Below are 17972 nucleotides of genomic sequence, written 5' to 3' on the forward strand. Positions count from 1 at the left end.
TATAGCCCAATTTACCTGTCTATAGCCCAATTTACCTGTTTACCTAACTTGGTGCTTCCCTGCTGTGGAAGCAGCTTTCTGCTACAGTAATAAATTGGGGAGTGTTTTTGCTCTGAACACCTAATCTTACTTACCTCATATACCTTTGTATTGTGGGCCTTTGCTCCCCTCTCTATTCTGGGTGTTTTTGCACCCCCTCTCTATTATTGATGCCTTTGCACACCACTCTCTCTCTTGGGGACCTAATCCTGTTTATCCAAACTCAAGTGTGAGAATCCTATGGCTTTGTACTTCTTTATGCCTTTTAACCCATTGGTGTAAGCCCAGGGAATTTCTAAGCTTATTCCCCACATTCCTACAATGGTCATATCTATAATATTTAATGTAAGAGAAATAATGATTGAAACTGTTTCAAAACTTTGATATGAGATGGTAATACTTGTTACAGAGTTGTGCTTTGGAGACACTTGATGGAGGGCAGCTCAGAACTACTAAATACCCAAGAGATCACACTCTTCTCTGGAGACTATCACCCTCGGTGGTGCTGGAGGGTCATGACTCAGACCTCTCTGAATCATGGTACAGGTTCTCAAACTCTGTCAAGTATCTCTACTGGGTCAAAGTTGTATTTATTTATTATCCAGCTGCATAGCACTTGGATCACACACACAAAATACATAGTTTCCAAATTCCATCTGTCATGTGCTGAACCACCTTCACAGAGCAATGAAATGTCAGAATTTTTAGTTTCACTCTCTAACTTACTTGTGTTTCCTTCTTAAAGGTAAACTCCAGGAAGAATATGGTAAGTCATTAATTACTTCCTTGTGTTTATTGGATTGATCTCGATATCAAAAGATAAGATTTGTTAAAAAGAATATTTAGGAGAAAAACATTTGGTAAAGATAGAAGGAAATAAATACTGATTATGAATTTGGGGTTGTGCATTTCCTTATCTTTTTCTTCATTAGGTTAGGTTTCCATGAGCTCTGTTGGATCATTGGGTGTATAATACCAAGGAGTTTGCAAGTATTGCTTTGATTCTACAGAGAGGAGAAGCTGGTTAATACCTGGGCAAAGTAGAAAAGCAAGGTCTGCAGTAACCCACCAGAAATCCTGAACAGGCACATGGTGCTACATTTCAATGCAGAGCACAGCCTGGTCCACCATCCAAATCTCTACTAATGTTACCTATTCTCATTTTTTGTTGGCTAGTTTCCAGCATACATTTAACTTGCCAATCCATGTCATTGAAACTGAGAAAAGCAAGCTTGTGTCAAATGCAAGTGTAGAATCTTTTTTTCTCTTCTGCATTTTCAAAACATCCTCATCTTTTGAGGATTCTTTCTAGCCTCCTCTGACCCCCTCACATTTTAAATATTTCCTCATGTGCTGCAGACGAGTTTCCAAGGTATGAATGGGTGTTTGTATTATCATCAGTGTATGCTCTCTCTGAAGTGTCGGGGAAAATTCATGTCTTTTAATGCAAGGAATTCTTCTTGGCATGAGTGATGAAGACTGATTCACTGTAACAGGTTATTCCTGACTCTCGATATATTCCTCTCTCAAAGGCTTGCTCATCCTGTCCCAGTCTCTTGAAGTACAGATCCCATGTGTAATCTGGATGAACTTTTCTTAGGGAATATCCTATCATGAGCTCCACACAATCAACAAATGGAGGGACATAGACCGACTTAGTTCTTGTAGAAAGGAAACTGCAGACAATGGAATTATGAGCATATTTCATGATACTCCAGAGTCCCTTAGAAAAAGTCTGTTTGAGATGATGGACACAAGTCCTGCTTCTTTTTCCTCTTCTCCAGCTCTTATTTTTACATATTGCTTAATATTGTACCAAGTCAGAGGTTGAAAGATTTTAGTAAAGTCTATTTCTTTAGAAATTCTTCTATATATACTTTGTTGAATATTATATATTTTGTTTTTACACAGACCTCTTAACTGAACAGAAAGGTGAGTAGTATTTGTATATATTTTAGAGGCAAACATCATAGAAAAATATACTCGATCAACTAAAATTTAGCAAACGATTTCTATATCATAAATTATCAATTCTTTCAATTGGTCTCCCTGTATAACATTAGTTAGTTATCAGTTGAAACTAATTTGTTTCTGGTAATGTTATAAATCATAGGTTGTGTAACCAATTTTCATTTAAATACAGTCACACTGTGGCATTTTTGTTGAAATATTTTATCTGTTTATTACATATTTCTTTTTAAGGGCCAAAGAAAGTATTCAGATATTCCTTTATGATTTTTTCTACTATGACTTCCAAAATGCATAACCATACCTGAATTTTGATCATCAACTTGGTTTCTGCTAATTCCTAACTTCTTTATAATTAAATATTTATTGATGTTAATTTGTACTTTATATGATAAGACAACAACCAAATATGTAACAATCAAGTTTTCGCTCTTTAAAAAAGATTTACATTTTTCCGTGTTATATGTAAAATTGTTAAATATGATCTTCATATGTTTTGATATTCTGTATCCAGGTTGTTTTGTTTGTTTTGATTTTTTTTTTTTGTAACACTTGGCCTTTTTATTTAAGAGAAACTCGACTTTGTTACTTAAAAAAATAATTTTTTAATGTTCATTTTATTTATTTTGAGAGAAAGATTGAGAGAGCAGGGGAGGGGCAGAGAAAGAGGGATAGGAAGGATCTCAAGCAGGCTGTGTGCTGTCAGTGCAGAGCTATGGGGAATCTAACTCACAGACCGTGAGATCATGTCCTGAGCTGAAGTCAAGAGTCAGATGCTCAAGTGACTGAGATACCAAGGTGCCCTAGGGACATGTTTCTTAGTGATTTTATCTCTGAGCCTTTGCACTTGTTTTTCTCTATTCCTGAAATACTTTATTTCTGTGCTCATGTCACAATTAACTCTGCTTTCCCTGTCGGAACTTGGTGAATGATCACGACCACAGAGAGGGATCTGAGTACTCTATGGAATCCCACAGCCATGCAGTCTCTCATTATTGCTTAGCATGGTGCTTTGTGCATGTGACAGGTCAGAGTTCTGTGTCCTCCTTTACTGAGGGAGCCTGATCCGTGCAGAGCTAAGGGCGGCCAGTCCACAAATATCTGTTGAGTGGAAGAAATGATTTTTATTCATATTTTTTGTCGTTTTCTGTTTGTTTTCCTCTTTGGTTTTCTAGATTATGTAGGAAAAGAGAACAATATTTCCATTGCTATCCTGTTCGATGGCTTAAAGATCACATAACACCTAAATTACAGAATCACATAGGTGAAAATTAATCTCTTACATTGGCTTCATCTCATAGTGGTCTGAAACTCATGTCTTTAGACATACAACTCTGGGTCAGGTGAGGCAAGGTGAAGACTCTTTTACTGGAACTTCCAGAAATGGGCTTGCCCAGGAGACTTCCAGTTAGGATCTATGTGACCTCAGGACAACCATGTGGAGTGTGGATTTCGTACGCCATGTGTGGATATAAATGGGGTGGGAGTTGGGAGGTAGCAACTTGATGAATACAGCAAAATCCTCCTTAAATGAAAGAGTCAGTATTTGAGCATTTAAGCACACAGATGACCCTCATGTGAGACCAATTTTTCTCCTTCGCTCCACCAACCCACACTCCTATACTCAGTTATCTTTCTTGGAGGATCCACAAGCTTCATGGGAAGTGAGAGGCAGTAGCAGACCTGAGGCAGAAGTGGCAAGGGACATTGCATGGCCTGGACAGTTAAATATTCAAAATATGCATCAGAAAAATAATTTGGCATAGTTTATTTGCAAGGATAATGGTGACATTTAATGAGGTTTGTACCTTGCATGAACTTAATGATTTCCAAGTTATTCTACCAACCAGTTTTAAAGGCACATAGAACTATGTGTAGTATAGTCATATTTGGTCAAATGTTTAATAAATATCTATTGTGAAATTGCACTTATTTCAATGAATGAGGTACTTTCCAGGAAACATGCTATACTATTGCTTACTTAAGACACTTTCTGGGGCACCTGGGTGGCTCAAATCCCTTGGGCGTCTAACATCGGCTACGGTCCTGATCACAGGGTTTGTGAGTGGGAGCCCTGATTCAGGCTCTGTACTGACAGGTTGGACCCTGTAGCCTGCTTCAGATTCGGTCTCCCTCTCACTCTGCTCCTTTGCTCGCTCTCTCTCTCTCTCTCTCTCTCTCTTTCTCTCAAAAATAAATAAACATTAATTATAAAAAATAAAGAAACTTCTCAAAACACGGCTAGGGAAGACATTTGCTAACTCTTTGAAATAATAAAAAAGAGAGAGAGAGAGAGAAAGAGAGTGTTATTATGTGTTTGAGGGTAAAATCCATAGGAATTGCATTTCATCTTAAGTATGCCGCCATGTAGAGTTTATTCTGGAGGACAAATCAGCAATAATTTAATAATTTCAGATTAATTTAAGATAGAGTTGGTAGGTTTCCATGACTGTATGACTAAACAGCCTGTGGTTTCGAACATTTTAAGATGTGTATCAGGAAACCACCTACTTATTGTCAAAACTCCAAAACAGATGTCTTGAGTTTATTTGGTTCGCATTAAGGATTCATTACTTGAGCTGAGTATGCTAAAGACTCCACCTTCTTAATGCAAGGTAAGTAAAACATACCGTCATTCTGAGGAAATCCTTCGTTCTCACTTATTTTTTTTTCTTTTTTGTTTTTTACTTTTTTTTATTCTTCATTTTCTGCTTATCAGCTTCCCGATACTAGAAATGATCTCGTGCTAAAATGTGGTCCGTAAGGCCACTTTAACACTACCCTCTTATCTTGGAAAGGATGGATGCAATTTTTAGGTCCTTAGCACCTATTTTCTCAAATTTCAGACCTCATCCAAAAGAGATTTTTTTTTAATATCCTCTCTTGTATCTATATAAATGCATTTACAAGTCAAATAATATATTTTTTAATTTTGTGTTATTTTAGTATTGTTATTAATTATTATTATTATTATTCAGTAAATACATATATCTTTCTATGTCAGAGAAATATACTGGATCGTCAAGTTTCTGGGTGTCTGTTTTCAAATGTGGACCAAGTTCTGGGACAGATTTTCCATGAATAGGGATAGGAAGACACTTTCTAACATACTTTTTTGTTTGTTTCTTTCTTTATGTATGGAAAATAGAAGAAGAGAACGGTAAGTTGATATTTAGTTTTCAACATTCCACACTTGAAGTTTTTTTTTCATTTTAATAAAACAACAAAATTCAGACATTCCATTTATGGCCCAGACATGTTTCAAAGCAACTAAAATATATTTCTGCTACTTTTTTAAAAGTGAACATAAGTATTCGTAAGACAAGGAATGATGTAGGCCTAAATGGAGAAGAACAAGATGCATCACCTGGTGGTGCTGAGGGCCGGGACTCAGGTCTTATATATGCCTCATTCAGTGAGGACAGTCATCTTTTGTGCATATAATAATTAACCATCTATTGTATACTCAGTGCTTGAGAAACACTGAGGAGAAAAGATTCTCTTTCATTATTGAAGTTGCTGTCTTACAACAGATGCAAATTCCACATTCAAATAATAAAGGAAAAACAAATATTCTAAGAGTGTTATGGAAGAGGATTCATGATGCTCTGAACACATACAATGGTGAGATTGGACTTATTCATGGGGTTGTGGATTTGCTGAAAAGCAACAATGAGGATGAGGCTAGTTATATTGAAAGGGACAGGTAGGTAGGTCAAAGAGAAAACTGGTATGTGTAAAGCACAAAGCACAATATGCTTATACTTTTCAGAGTAGAGATCATGTACCTTTTTGGTTAGGTTAATTCCTAGTTATCTAATGGTTTCTGGTGTAATTATAAATAAGACTGATCCCTTACTTTCTTTTTCTGCTGGTTCATTGTTGGTGTATGAGGAATCTAAATAGAATTCTGCACATTGATTGTGTATCCTGTGACTGTACTAGATTTCTGTATCATTTCTAGAAATTCTTTTGTGAAATCTTTTGGATTTTCTATAACATGTCATTTGCAAGTAGTAGAAGTTTGACTTCTTCTCTATCCATGTGGATGCTTTTTATTTCTTTGTATTGTCTATTTGCTGAGGCTCAGATTTCCAGTATGATGTCAAGTAACAGGGGCGAGAGTGGATATCTATGTTTGTTTGTCTGTCTGTCTGTTTTTTTTTTTTCTGACAAATCTTTCAGCAGTTCCCCATTGAGGATTATATTAAGTGTTGGTCTTTCACATATGGTTATTATTTTGTTGATGTATATTCTATCCCTATTTTGAGGAGGACTTTTAATTATTATTATTTATTAGTAGTAGTAGTACTTTTTATTTTTTATTTTTTTTTTTATTTTTTTTTTAAATTTTTTTTTCAATGTTTTTTATTTATTTTTGGGACAGAGAGAGACAGAGCATGAACGGGGGAGGGGCAGAGAGAGAGGGAGACACAGAATCGGAAACAGGCTCCAGGCTCCGAGCCATCAGCCCAGAGCCTGACGCGGGGCTCGAACTCACGGACCGCGAGATCGTGACCTGGCTGAAGTCGGACGCTCAACCGACTGCGCCACCCAGGCGCCCCGTACTTTTTAAATCAAGAATCGACACCTGGGTTGCCTGAGTGGCTCAGTCACCTGACAGTCTGAATTTTGGTTTCAGGATGTTTTATGATCCCAGGGTCCTAAGATCAAGACCCACATCAGAGTCAGTGCTGAGGATGGAGTTGTTTAAGATTATCTCTCTTGCCCTCTCTCTATATATCCCCCATGCTTATGCTTGTGCTCTCTATCAATTAAGTAAAAGTAAAAAAAAAAAAAAAAAAGAATTGATGCTGTACTTTGCTAAATGCTTTATCTGCAGCTATTGACAGAATCATATAGTTTTTCTTCATTCTTTTTTTGAGGTGATGTAACACATTGACTGATATGGGAATATTGCACCACCCTTGCAGCACAGGAATAAATCCAACTTGGGCTTGGATAATGACTGTATGAATGTACTGTTTGATTCAGTTTGCTGGTGTTCCCTTGAGAATTTTTGCATTCATGTTCATTAGGGATATTAGCCTGTAGTTCTCTCTTCTTATTGGATTCTTTGTCTGATTTTGGTATCAGGGTAATGCTGACCTCATAGAATGAATTTGAAAGTCTTCCTTCAATTTCCGATTTTTGGAATAGTCTGAGAAGAATAAGTATTAACTCTTCTTTAACTGATTTATAGATTTTCCCTGTCAAGCAGTCAGGTCCTTGACTTTTGTTTGTGGGTAGAGTTTTGATTAGGAATTTAATGTCATTGCTGGTTATTGGTCTGCTCAAGTTTTCTTTTTCTTTCTGTTTCTGTTTCGGTAGGTTATATATTTCTAGAAGTTTTTCCATTTCTTCCTTTTTGTCCAATTTGTTGTCATATATTTTTTATACTATGTTCTTATCATTGTTTATATTTCTGTGGTGTTGTTTGATGTTTCTCATCTCTCCTTTGTCATTTCATTTACTTGTGTCCTTTCTCTTACCTTTCTGATAAGTCTGGCAGGTGTTTATCAATTTTATTCTTATTTTTTTACATCCTGCTCCTGGTTTCATTGATCATTTCTACTATTTTGTTTGCTTGCTTGTTTCAATATCTTTTATTTCTGTTTGAATCTTCATTGTTACTTTCCTTCGGTAGGTTTTAGGCTTTGTTTTTCATTCTTTCTCTGGCTTTCATGTAAGGTTACGTTTTTTATTTGAGGTGTTTCCTGCTTCTTGAGGTAGGTATTGTTCTCTACTTCCTTTGGGACCACTTCTGCTGTATTCCTAAGCTGTGGACCATTGTGTTTTCATTTTCATTTCTTTGCATGTATTTTTTTTTCTCTTCATTTCCCATTCATTCTTTAAAACCACGTTATTTAACCTCCTTATATTTGTGGTCTTTCTAATGTGTGTGTGTGTGTGTGTGTGTGTGTGTGTGTGTGTGTGTGTGTGTTTACTTCAAGTTTCATAGCATTGGGGTGATAAAAGATGCACAGAGTGATCTGACTCATTTCATCTCAGAGAGGCCTGAGATGTTATCTATTCTGGAGAATGTCCGTAGTGCACTTGAAAAAAAATGTGTATTATGCTCCTGTAGGACAGAATTCTCTGCATATATCTGTTAAGTCCATCTGGTCCAGTGTGTCATTCAAAACAATTGTTTCCTTATTGATTGTCTGCTTGGGTGTTTTGTCCATTGAAGTAAGTGGGGTGTGAAAGCCCCCTACTCTTATTGTATTTTTATAAAGGAGTTCCTTTATTTTTGTTACTAATTGTTTTATGTATTCAGGTGTTTCCATGTTGGTGGCATAAATATTTACAACTGTGAGATCTACTTGTTGGATAGACCACTTCACTTTGATATAGTATCCTTTGTCATTTCTTGTTCCTGTCTTTGGTTTAAAGTCTACTCTGCCTGAGATAAGTATTGCTACTCTGGCTTTCTTTCCACAGGCATTGGCGTGATAAGTATTTATCCCTCTATCCCTTCCCATTCAATCTGCAGGCATTGTGAGGTCTTAAATGAGTCTCTTGTAGACAGCACGTAGAAAGGTCTTGTGTTTTTTTTTTCTCTATTGTTTTTGTTTCTATTCTTTTCTGATACTATATGTCTTTTGATTGGAGCACATCCTACACTTACATTCAGAATAAATATATGTACAGGTATATACATGTATTTAGTGTCATTTTAATACTTGTTTTGTTGTCTCACCTGGATGTTTTCTCTTATTCTTTTTGTTTGTCAATTTTTGTCTTCCTTCCCACTGAAACAGTCCCCTTTAATATTGCGCACAGGGCTGGTTTAGCGGACATAAAGGTTTAGCTCCTTTAGTTTTTGTTTCTCTTGGAAAGTCTTTATCGGCTTCTGTTCTATATGATAACCTTGTTGTATAGAGTATACTAGGTGATGATTTTCCCCTTCAGGACATTGAATATATCATGGCTTACCAAGTTTCTGTCGAGAGATGTGCAGCCAACCTTGTGGTTCTTCCCTTGTAATGTAGGCAATTCTTTTCTTTCTTGCTCATTGGATGTTTGTTCTTTGTCAGAATATTTTACACATTTAACTACAATATTTTGGGTTTAGGTCTGCTTTGGTGGATTTCTGTGGGAGTTTTCTGTGCCTCCTGGATTTGGATGGCTGTTTCACTCCCCAGATTTGGGAAGTGTTAGCCTATTATTTATGCAAACTACCCTTATGTTCCCTTTTATGTCTCTTCTTCTGCAACTCTGATGATACAAATTTAAGTTTCATAGATACACTGAGTTTCCTAAGTCTATTTTCAGGCTTCCCTGAAGACTTCTTTTATTTTTTCAAGCAGAGCAGGAATCTTATGATGGCTGCTTTAAATTCTCCATCTGGTATAGTACTTTTCTTGGTTTTACATAAACCTCTGGCTTTTATCTTATATTCTTTCATTTCGGAGGGTTCCTCAGTCCTGGCATTGTCTATACATCTTTCTGTCTTCTTATTGGTGTTAGGAAAGCCTGTTTCATTTCCTGCTCCTTAGAGTAGTTGCGTTATGAAGAAGAGGTCAAATGGTGTCCAGGTCCTGATGCTTTAAAGAGTGTCTCTCGAGTGACCTACATACACTAGGCTCCTGTGTTTTTGGCTGCACTGCCTTTCAGACCAGGCATCTTCAAAGGTTGTCCTTGCCTGCTGGTGCAGTGCTTGAACCTTGGTGAGAGTGTGGCAAATTTTATGTAAGTGTGCTCTGGTGTACAATTCAATGAGACTCATGTGGTTTCCACTAGAACTGAAGCCTTGCAGAACAAAGAGTTTGGGAGACGTGGTTGACAGCATTTCTGCTCATCATGTGAGGAAGAAGACTGCCTGGCTGGGACTGAGACACACTTGACAGAGAAGGGGAATAGTCATTGAACACAGGGCTGTGGACTTGCTGTAAGCAGGAGAGGCAGCCAGTCTCAGCACTGTGTACTTCCTAAACATCCTTCTCTGTCTTTCCTGAAAGTATGGGGGAGTGTAGTGTCACCAGCCAACTTCTTTGTCTCCAGTTGAGGGGTTATTGCATCTTTTGAGAAGCACTCTCAGAGGAGCATTGAAGGTCCCCCTTTGTGCCTCCAGTGTTGGTGTGTTTCAGATCCTCATCTTCATGCTGTCTGTGTCTAAGTTGTTTGCCTGACTTTCAGCCAGGAGCATTGCAGTGCCTGCTGGCCTCTATCCCAGCCAGGCACACTGACCTTTAAACCTCCAGACTTTAAGCCCTGTTCATCAAAAAGCCTCAAGGAAATCAACCCCTCTGCTTGTCCCAGCCAATGGCTTTTAAGAAGTGTCCATCTCATTCATTCCACTGTGTACTCCTAGAACTTTTTGTGTTTCTCTGCAACCAAGATTGTCTCCCCTCCATAGCACTTAGGAAACATGTGGCCCCAAACCACATCTCTGCATTTCCTACTATCCTTGATGTGTCCTCTTTCCTCCCTCAAGGATGAGCTTGTTCTATCAGTACTCAAGATTATTTCTTGGGTATTCAGAATGATTTGACAGTTTTCTAGTGTGTTTGAGGAAGGAGAAAAACCTAGGGTCCTCCTACTATGCAACCACCTCAGCTCTGAAGCAGTTGACCTTGACAAGGAAGGAAAGGTCCGTTATCAGCTTCTTGGATTTATAGCATAATATTTCATAGTATAATATTCTTGTATTGTATAAATAGGGTAATAGTATAATCTGTCATAGTATAACATAAAGCTATGGCAAGGAAATGGTACTTTTACTGGGACTAAAGTAGACAGATAGATCAATACAAGAGAAATTAAACTGCAAAAACAGTTCCACATTTGTACAGTCAACAAATCAATGACAAAGGAAGCAAGAAAATGCAATGGGAAAAATGCCCCTTCATTAAATGATGTTGAGAACACTAGACACAGATATTTACAAAATATTGATATTTGACCACTTTCCCACCATATGCTACAGTAAACTCATAATGGGTGAAAACATAAATCTAAGATATAAAGCATAAAACCTTTAAATAAAACCTAAGAAGTAAGTTCTTTGGCAACCTCCTGAGCAATATTTACTTGAAACCGGTTCCTCAGACAAGGATAGCAAAAACAATAACAAATTATTCGGACTATCTCAAAACAAAGGCTTTTTTCTTTCCCCCAAGCAAAGAACACCATTAAAAGAATGAAAACCTAGTGACAGGGAATAGAAAATTGCAATCATAAATGTGTTAAGGGACTAACATCTAAAAAATGTAATCAAATCATTCAATTCAATATCAAACCTCAAACAGCCCAATTTAAAATGTAGAAAATCTATGATTAGATTTTTCAAAAAAAAATAAATAAATAAACATACATATGGCCCACAGTCCCATGAAAATATTTTAACCTGTAGAAGTTTTAGTTTGACTCTGTAACTTATTTGTGTTTTTTCTTCTTAAAGGTAAACTCCAGGAAAAATATGGTAAGTCATTTATTACCTCCTTATATTTATCAGATTTATCACAGTATCTAGAGCTCAGGGGTTTTTCTTTTTTAAGCATAGATTTCCAAGGAAAACAGTCAGTAAAAATAGAAGGAAATAAATACCAATTAGGAATCTGGGATTGTGTATTCCCTTCCCCTTTGTCTTCATTAGCTTGTTCAAGTGTCCATGACCTCTGTTGGGTCATTGTGCTTATAAACCCTTGAGGTTTGCCAATATATCTTTGATTCTACAGAGAGGACACGCTGGTTAATACCTGGGCAAAGTAGAAAAGCAAGGTCTGCAGTAAACCCACCAGGAATCCTGAACAAGCACATGGCACTACATTTCAATGCAGAGCACGGCCTGGTCCACCATCCAAATGTCTACTAAAGTTAGCTATTCTCACTTTTTGTTGGTTAGATTGCAGTGTACCTTTTACTTGCTAATCTGCTTTCATTGGAATTGAGAAAAGGGAGCTTGTGTCAAATGCACCTGTAGAACCTTTTTTCTCTTCTGCATTTTCAAAACATCCTCATGTATTGAGGATTCTTTCTAGCCTCCTGACCCCCTCACATTTTAAAATCTTTTCTCATGTGCTGCAGATGAGTTTCCAAGGTATGAATTGGTGTTTGTATTACCGTCAGTGCATGCCCCCTTTAAAGTGTCAGGGAAAAAGTACGTCTCTCTATGCAAAGAATTCTTCTTGGCATGAGCGATGAAGACTGATTCACTGTTTCAGGTTATTCCTGACTCTGGATATATTCCACACCCAAAGGCTCATGGATCCTGTCCCAGTCTCTTGAAGCACAGATCCCATGTGTAATCTGGATGAGCTTTTTTGGGGGAATATCCCGTCATGAGCTCCACACAATCAACAGGTGGAGGGGCATGGACTGACTTATTTCTTATACACAAGACCTGCTTCTTTTTCCCTCTTCTCTAGCTCTTATTTTCACCTATTGCTAAATATCATACCAAGTCAGACAAGAAAGACTTGAGTAAAATCTGTTTCTTTAGAAATTCTTCCATACATGCTTTATTGAATGCATTATTAGTTAGTTTGGTTTTACACAGAACTCTTATTTAAACAGAAAGGAGAGTAGTTTTTGTTTCTATTTAGAGGCAAACATCATAGAAAAATATACTTGATCAACTAAAATTTAGCAAACGATTTCCATATCATAAACATTTTGTTCAACTGGTCTACTTCTATAAGATTAGCTATCAGTTGAAACTATGTTGTATTTGGTAACACTATAAATTATAGGCTGTGAAACCAATTGTCATTTAAACAAAGTCACACTGTGGCATCTTTGTTGAAATATTTCACCTGTGTTTAAATATTTGTTTTTAAGGTCCCAGGAAAGTATCCAGATATTCCTTTATGATGTTTTCTGCTATGACTTCTATAATGCATGTCCATATCTGAATTTTGAACTTCTCCTGGGTTTCTGCTAATTCTTGACTTCTTTGTTATTAAATAGTTATTAATGATAACTTGTACATTGTATGGTAAGATGCCAACCAAAATATCACAGTCTAGTTTTGGTTCATTGAAAGTCTTTACATTTTTTTCTGCATTATATGTCAAATTGTTAAATATGATTTGCATAAGCTTTGATATTCTGTATCCATATTTTATGTTTTTGTTTTGATTTTTTTTTTTTACCTTTTGACCTTGTTACTTAAGAGAGCGTTAGTTTATTTGTTTTATTTTTTTTTTTAATTTTTTTAACGTTTATTTATTTTTGACACAGAGAGAGACAGAGCATGAACGGGGGAGGGTCAGAGAGAGACGGAGACACAGAATCCGAAGCAGGCTCCAGGCTCTGAGCGGTCAGCACAGAGCCCGATGCGGGGCTCGAACTCATGGACCACGAGATCATGACCTGAGCTGAAGTCGGATGCTTAACCGACTGAGCCACCCAGGCGCCCCAATTTTTTTTAATATTCATTTAACTTCATTTGAGAGAAATCATAAGAGAGAAGGGGAGGGGCAGAGAAAGAGGGATAGAACGGATCTCAAGCAGGCTCTGTGCTGTGAGTGCAGAGCTATGGGAACTCTAACTCACAGACTGTGAGATCATGTCCTGAGCTGAAGTCAAGAGTCGGATGCTCAAGTGACTGAGCTGCCAAGGTGCCCTAGGCGCATGCTTCTTAGTGATTTTATCCCTGTGTCTTTGTACTTGTTTTTCTCTATTCCTGAAATACTTTATTTCTGTGCTCATGTCACAATTAACTCTGCTTTCCCTGTGGGAACTTGGTGAACGATCACGACCACAGAGAGGGATCTGAGTACTTTATGGAATCCCACAGCCATGAGATCTCTCATTACTGCTTTACATGGTGCTTTGTGCATGTGACAGGTCAGAGGTCTGTGTCCTCCTTTACTGAGGGAGCCTGATCCCTGCAGAGCTAAGGGCGGCCAGTCCACAAATATCTGTTGAGTGGAAGAAATGATTTTTATTCATATTTTTGTCATTTTCTGTTTGTTTTCCTCCTTGTTTATCTATATTATATAAGAAAAGAGAACAAGAGTTCTATTGCTATCCTGTTCGATGGCTTAAAGATCACATAATACCTAACTTGTACAGAATCACTTAGGTGAAAATTAATCTCTTACATTGACTTCTTCTCATATTTTTCTGAACCTCATGTCTTTGGACATACACCTCTGGACCAGGTGAAGCAAAGTGAAGAATCCTGTCCTGGAGCTGCCAGAAATGGGCTTGCCCAGGAGACTTCCAGTTAGGCTCTATGTGACATCAAGACAACCATGTGGAGGGTGGATTTCTTATCCCATGCAAGGATATAAATGGGGTGGGAGTTGGGAGGGAGGACCTTAACAAACATAGCAAATCCCCCCCCCCCATAAAAAAGAGTCAGTATGTGAGCATCTAAGCACACAGATGACCCTAATGTGAGACCAGTTTTTCTCCTTCACTTCCATTAACCCACATTCTGTTCTACACTCAGTTTTCTTTCATGGGGGAACCACAAGCTTCATGGGAAATAAGAGGCAGTAGCAGACCTGAGGCAGAAGTGGCAAGGGACATTTCATAGCCTGGAGAGTTTAGTATTCAAAATATACACGGGAAAAATAATTCTGCAACGTTTATTTTAAAGGATAATGGTGAGATTTAATGAGGCTTGTCCCTTGCATGGACTTAATGATTTCCAAGTTATTCTACAAACCAGTTGTAAAGGCACATAGAACTGTGTGTATTATAGTCAGATTTGGTCAAATGTTTGATAAATATCTATTGTGAAATTGTACTTATTTCAATGAATGAGGTACTGTCCAGGAAACATACTATATTATTGCTTACTTAAGACACTTCTCGGGGCGCCTGGGTGGCTCAAGTCTCTTGGGCATCTGACATTGACTCAGGTCCTGATCACAGGGTTTGTGAGTGGGAGCCCTGATTCAGGCTCTGTGCTGACAGGTTGGAGCCTGTAGCCTGCTTCAGATTCTGTGTCCCTCTCACTCTGCCCTTTCCTCGCTTGCACTCTCTCCTCTGCCTCTCTCTCTCCAAAATAAATAAACATTTTTTTTTAATAACGTAACTTCTCAAAACAGGCCTAGGGAAATCATTTGCTGAGTCCTTGAAATACCAAAAAAAAGTTACTGTTTTGTGTTTGAGGGTAAAATCCATGAGCATTCCATTTCACCCTATGTGTGCTGCCATGTAGAGTTTATTCTGGAGGACAAATCAGCATAAGTTCAGATTAATTTAAGATACAGTTGGGAGGTTTCCACGACTGATGACTAAACAGCCTATGGTTAGGACATTTTAAGGTGTGTATCAGGAAACCACCTACCTATTGCTAAAACTCCAAAACATATGTATTGAATTTTTTTGGTTGTTCACATTAAGGATTCATTACTTGAGCTGAGTATGGTAAAGATACCACCTTCTCAATGCAAGGTCGGTAAAACATACTGTCATTCTGAGAAAATCCTCCGTTATCAGTAGTTTTTTTTTTTTTCCTTTTCATTTTCTACTTATCAGTTTCCAGATATTATAAATGATCTTGTGCTAAAATAAGGTACTCAAGGACAGTTTCAGACTACCTCCTTATCTTGGAAATAATGGGTAAAATTTGTGGGCATTTGCACCTATTTTCCCTAATTTTTGGACCTCACCCAAAAGAGACCTTTTGTAACATTCTGTTTTATGTCTATATAAACACATATAAAAGTCAGATAGCTTTTTAGATTGTGTTATTTATTATTATTATTAATATTCAGTAAATAAATTGCTCTTTCTATGTCAGAGAAATATACTGGACCGTCAGCTTTCTGGGTCTCAGTTTTCAAATGAGAACCAAGTTCCAGGACAGATTTTCCATTGATAGTGATAGGAGGACACTTTCTAACATGCTTTTGTTTTGTTTGTTTCTTTATATAGGAAAAATAGAAGAAGAGAACCGTAAGTCCTATTTAGTTTTCAACATTCCACCCTTGATGTTCTTTCATTTTAATAAAACAACAAAATACAGACATTGCATTTATGACTCAAACGCGTTTAGAAGCAGGTAATATATCCTTCTGCTATTTTTTAAAACGTAACCTAAGTATTCATAAGACAAGGAATGATGTAGGCCTAAATGGAGAAGAATGCGATGCATCATGTGGTGAGTTCAGGGCTGGGACTCAGGTGTTAAATCTGCCCCATTCAGTGAGGGCAGTCATCTTTTCTGCATATAGTAATTAGCTACCTATTTCATACTCAGTTCTTAAGAAACACGGAGGAAAAAAGACTCTCTTTTGCTATGGAACTTGCTACCTTACGACAGATGCAAATTCCACATTCAAATGATAAAGGTAAAACAAATATGGAATATGTTATAGAAAAGGGTTCATGATGCTATGAACACATAAAATAGAGTGGACTTATTCATGGGATTGTGGATTTGCTGAAAAGCAGCAATGAAGATGAGGCAAATGGTATTTCTTTAATATGAAATTTATTATCAGATTGGTTTCCATACAACACCCAGTGTTCATCCCAACAAGTACCCTCCTCAATGCCCATCACCCACTTTCACCGCCCTCCTACCCCCCATCAACCCTCAGTTTATCCTCAGTTTTTAACAGCCTCTTATGGCTTGCCTTCCTCCCTTTCTAACTTTTTTCCCCTTCCCCTCCCCCCCATAGTCTTCTGTTAAGTTTCTCAGAACCACATAAGAGTGAAAACATATGGTATCTTTTTCTCTGTATGACTTATTTCACTTAGCCTAACAGTATCCAGTTCCATCCACACTGCTACAAAAGGCCATATTTCATTCTTTCTCATTGCCAAGTAGTATTCCATTGTATATATAAACCACAACTTCTTTATCCATTCATCAGTTAATGGACATTTAGGCTCTTTCCATAATTTGGCTATTGTTGAAAGTGATGCTATAAACATGGGGGTAGAAGTGCCCCTATGCATCAGCACCCCTGTGTCCCTTGGATAAATTCCTAGGAATGCTATTGCTGGGTATAGGGTAGATCTACTTTTAATGTTTTGAGGAACCTCCACACTGTTTTCCAGAGCGGTTGTACCAGTTTGCATTTCCACCAACAGTGCAAGAGGGTTCCCGTTTCTCCACATCCTCTCCAGCATCTATAGTCTCCTGATGTGTTCATTTAGGCCACTCTGACAGGCATGAGGTGATATCTCACTGTAGTTTTGATTTGTATTTAAATGATGATTACTGACTTTGAGCATCTTTTCATGTGTCTGATGGCCACCTAGATGTCTTCTTTAGAAAAGTGTCTAATTATGTCTTCTGCCTATTTTCTCACTGGATTATTTGCTTCTCAGGTGTGGAATTTGGTGAGTTTTTTATAGATTTTAGATACTAGCCCTTTATCCTATAAGTCATTTGCAAATATCTTTTTCCCACTCCGTAGGTTGCCCTTTGTGGTTTTGATTTGTATTTCCCTGATGAGGAGTGACATTGAGCATCTTTTCATGTGCCTGTTGGCCATCTGGATGTCTTTTGTAGAGAAGTGTCTATTAGCATCTTCTCCCCATTTCTTCACTGGATTATTTGTTTTTCGGGTGTGGAGTATGGTGAGTTCTTTATAGATATTGGATACTAGCCCTTTGTCCGATATGTCATTTGGAAATATCTTTTCCCGTTCCGTTGGTTGCCTTTTAGTTTTGCTGATTGCCTCCTTTGCAGTGCAGAAGGTATTCATCTTCCTGAGGTCCCAATAGTCATTTTTGCTTTTAATTCCCTTGCCTTTGGAGATGTGTCAAGTAAGAAATTGTTGAGGCTGAGGTCGGAGAAGTTTTTTCCTGCTTTCTCCTCTAGGGGTTTGATGGTTTCCTGCTGCACATTCAGGTCCTTCCTCCATTTTCAATTTATTATTGTGAATAGTGTAAGAAAGTGTTCAGTTTCATCCTTCTGTATGTTGCTGTCCAGTTTTCCCAACACCATTTGTTAAAGAGACTGCCTTTCTTTAATTGGATATTCTTTCCTGCTTTGTCAAAGATTAGTTGGCCATACTTCTGTGGGTCCAGTTCTGGAGTCTCTA

General features: G+C 37.6%; 1 protein-coding gene across 3 annotated transcripts in view; it reads left to right on the top strand.

Annotated features, from left to right (window-relative positions):
- LOC132681763 (butyrophilin subfamily 1 member A1-like) overlaps nt 1–17972 on the top strand; it is a 97908-nt gene that overhangs the window by 70032 nt on the left and 9904 nt on the right. For all 3 annotated transcript variants that reach the window (XM_060636544.3, XM_060636546.3, XM_060636545.3), the window contains 3 exons: nt 785–805; nt 1951–1971; nt 5156–5167. In XM_060636544.3, coding sequence (XP_060492527.2) covers nt 785–805; nt 1951–1971; nt 5156–5167 — 54 coding nt within the window. The remainder of the gene's footprint in view (nt 1–784; nt 806–1950; nt 1972–5155; nt 5168–17972) is intronic.

Source organism: Panthera onca, chromosome A1 (genome assembly GCF_046562875.1).
Source record: "Panthera onca isolate mPanOnc1 chromosome A1, mPanOnc1 haplotype 2, whole genome shotgun sequence".
In the NCBI taxonomy this organism is placed as follows: Eukaryota; Metazoa; Chordata; class Mammalia; order Carnivora; family Felidae; genus Panthera; species Panthera onca.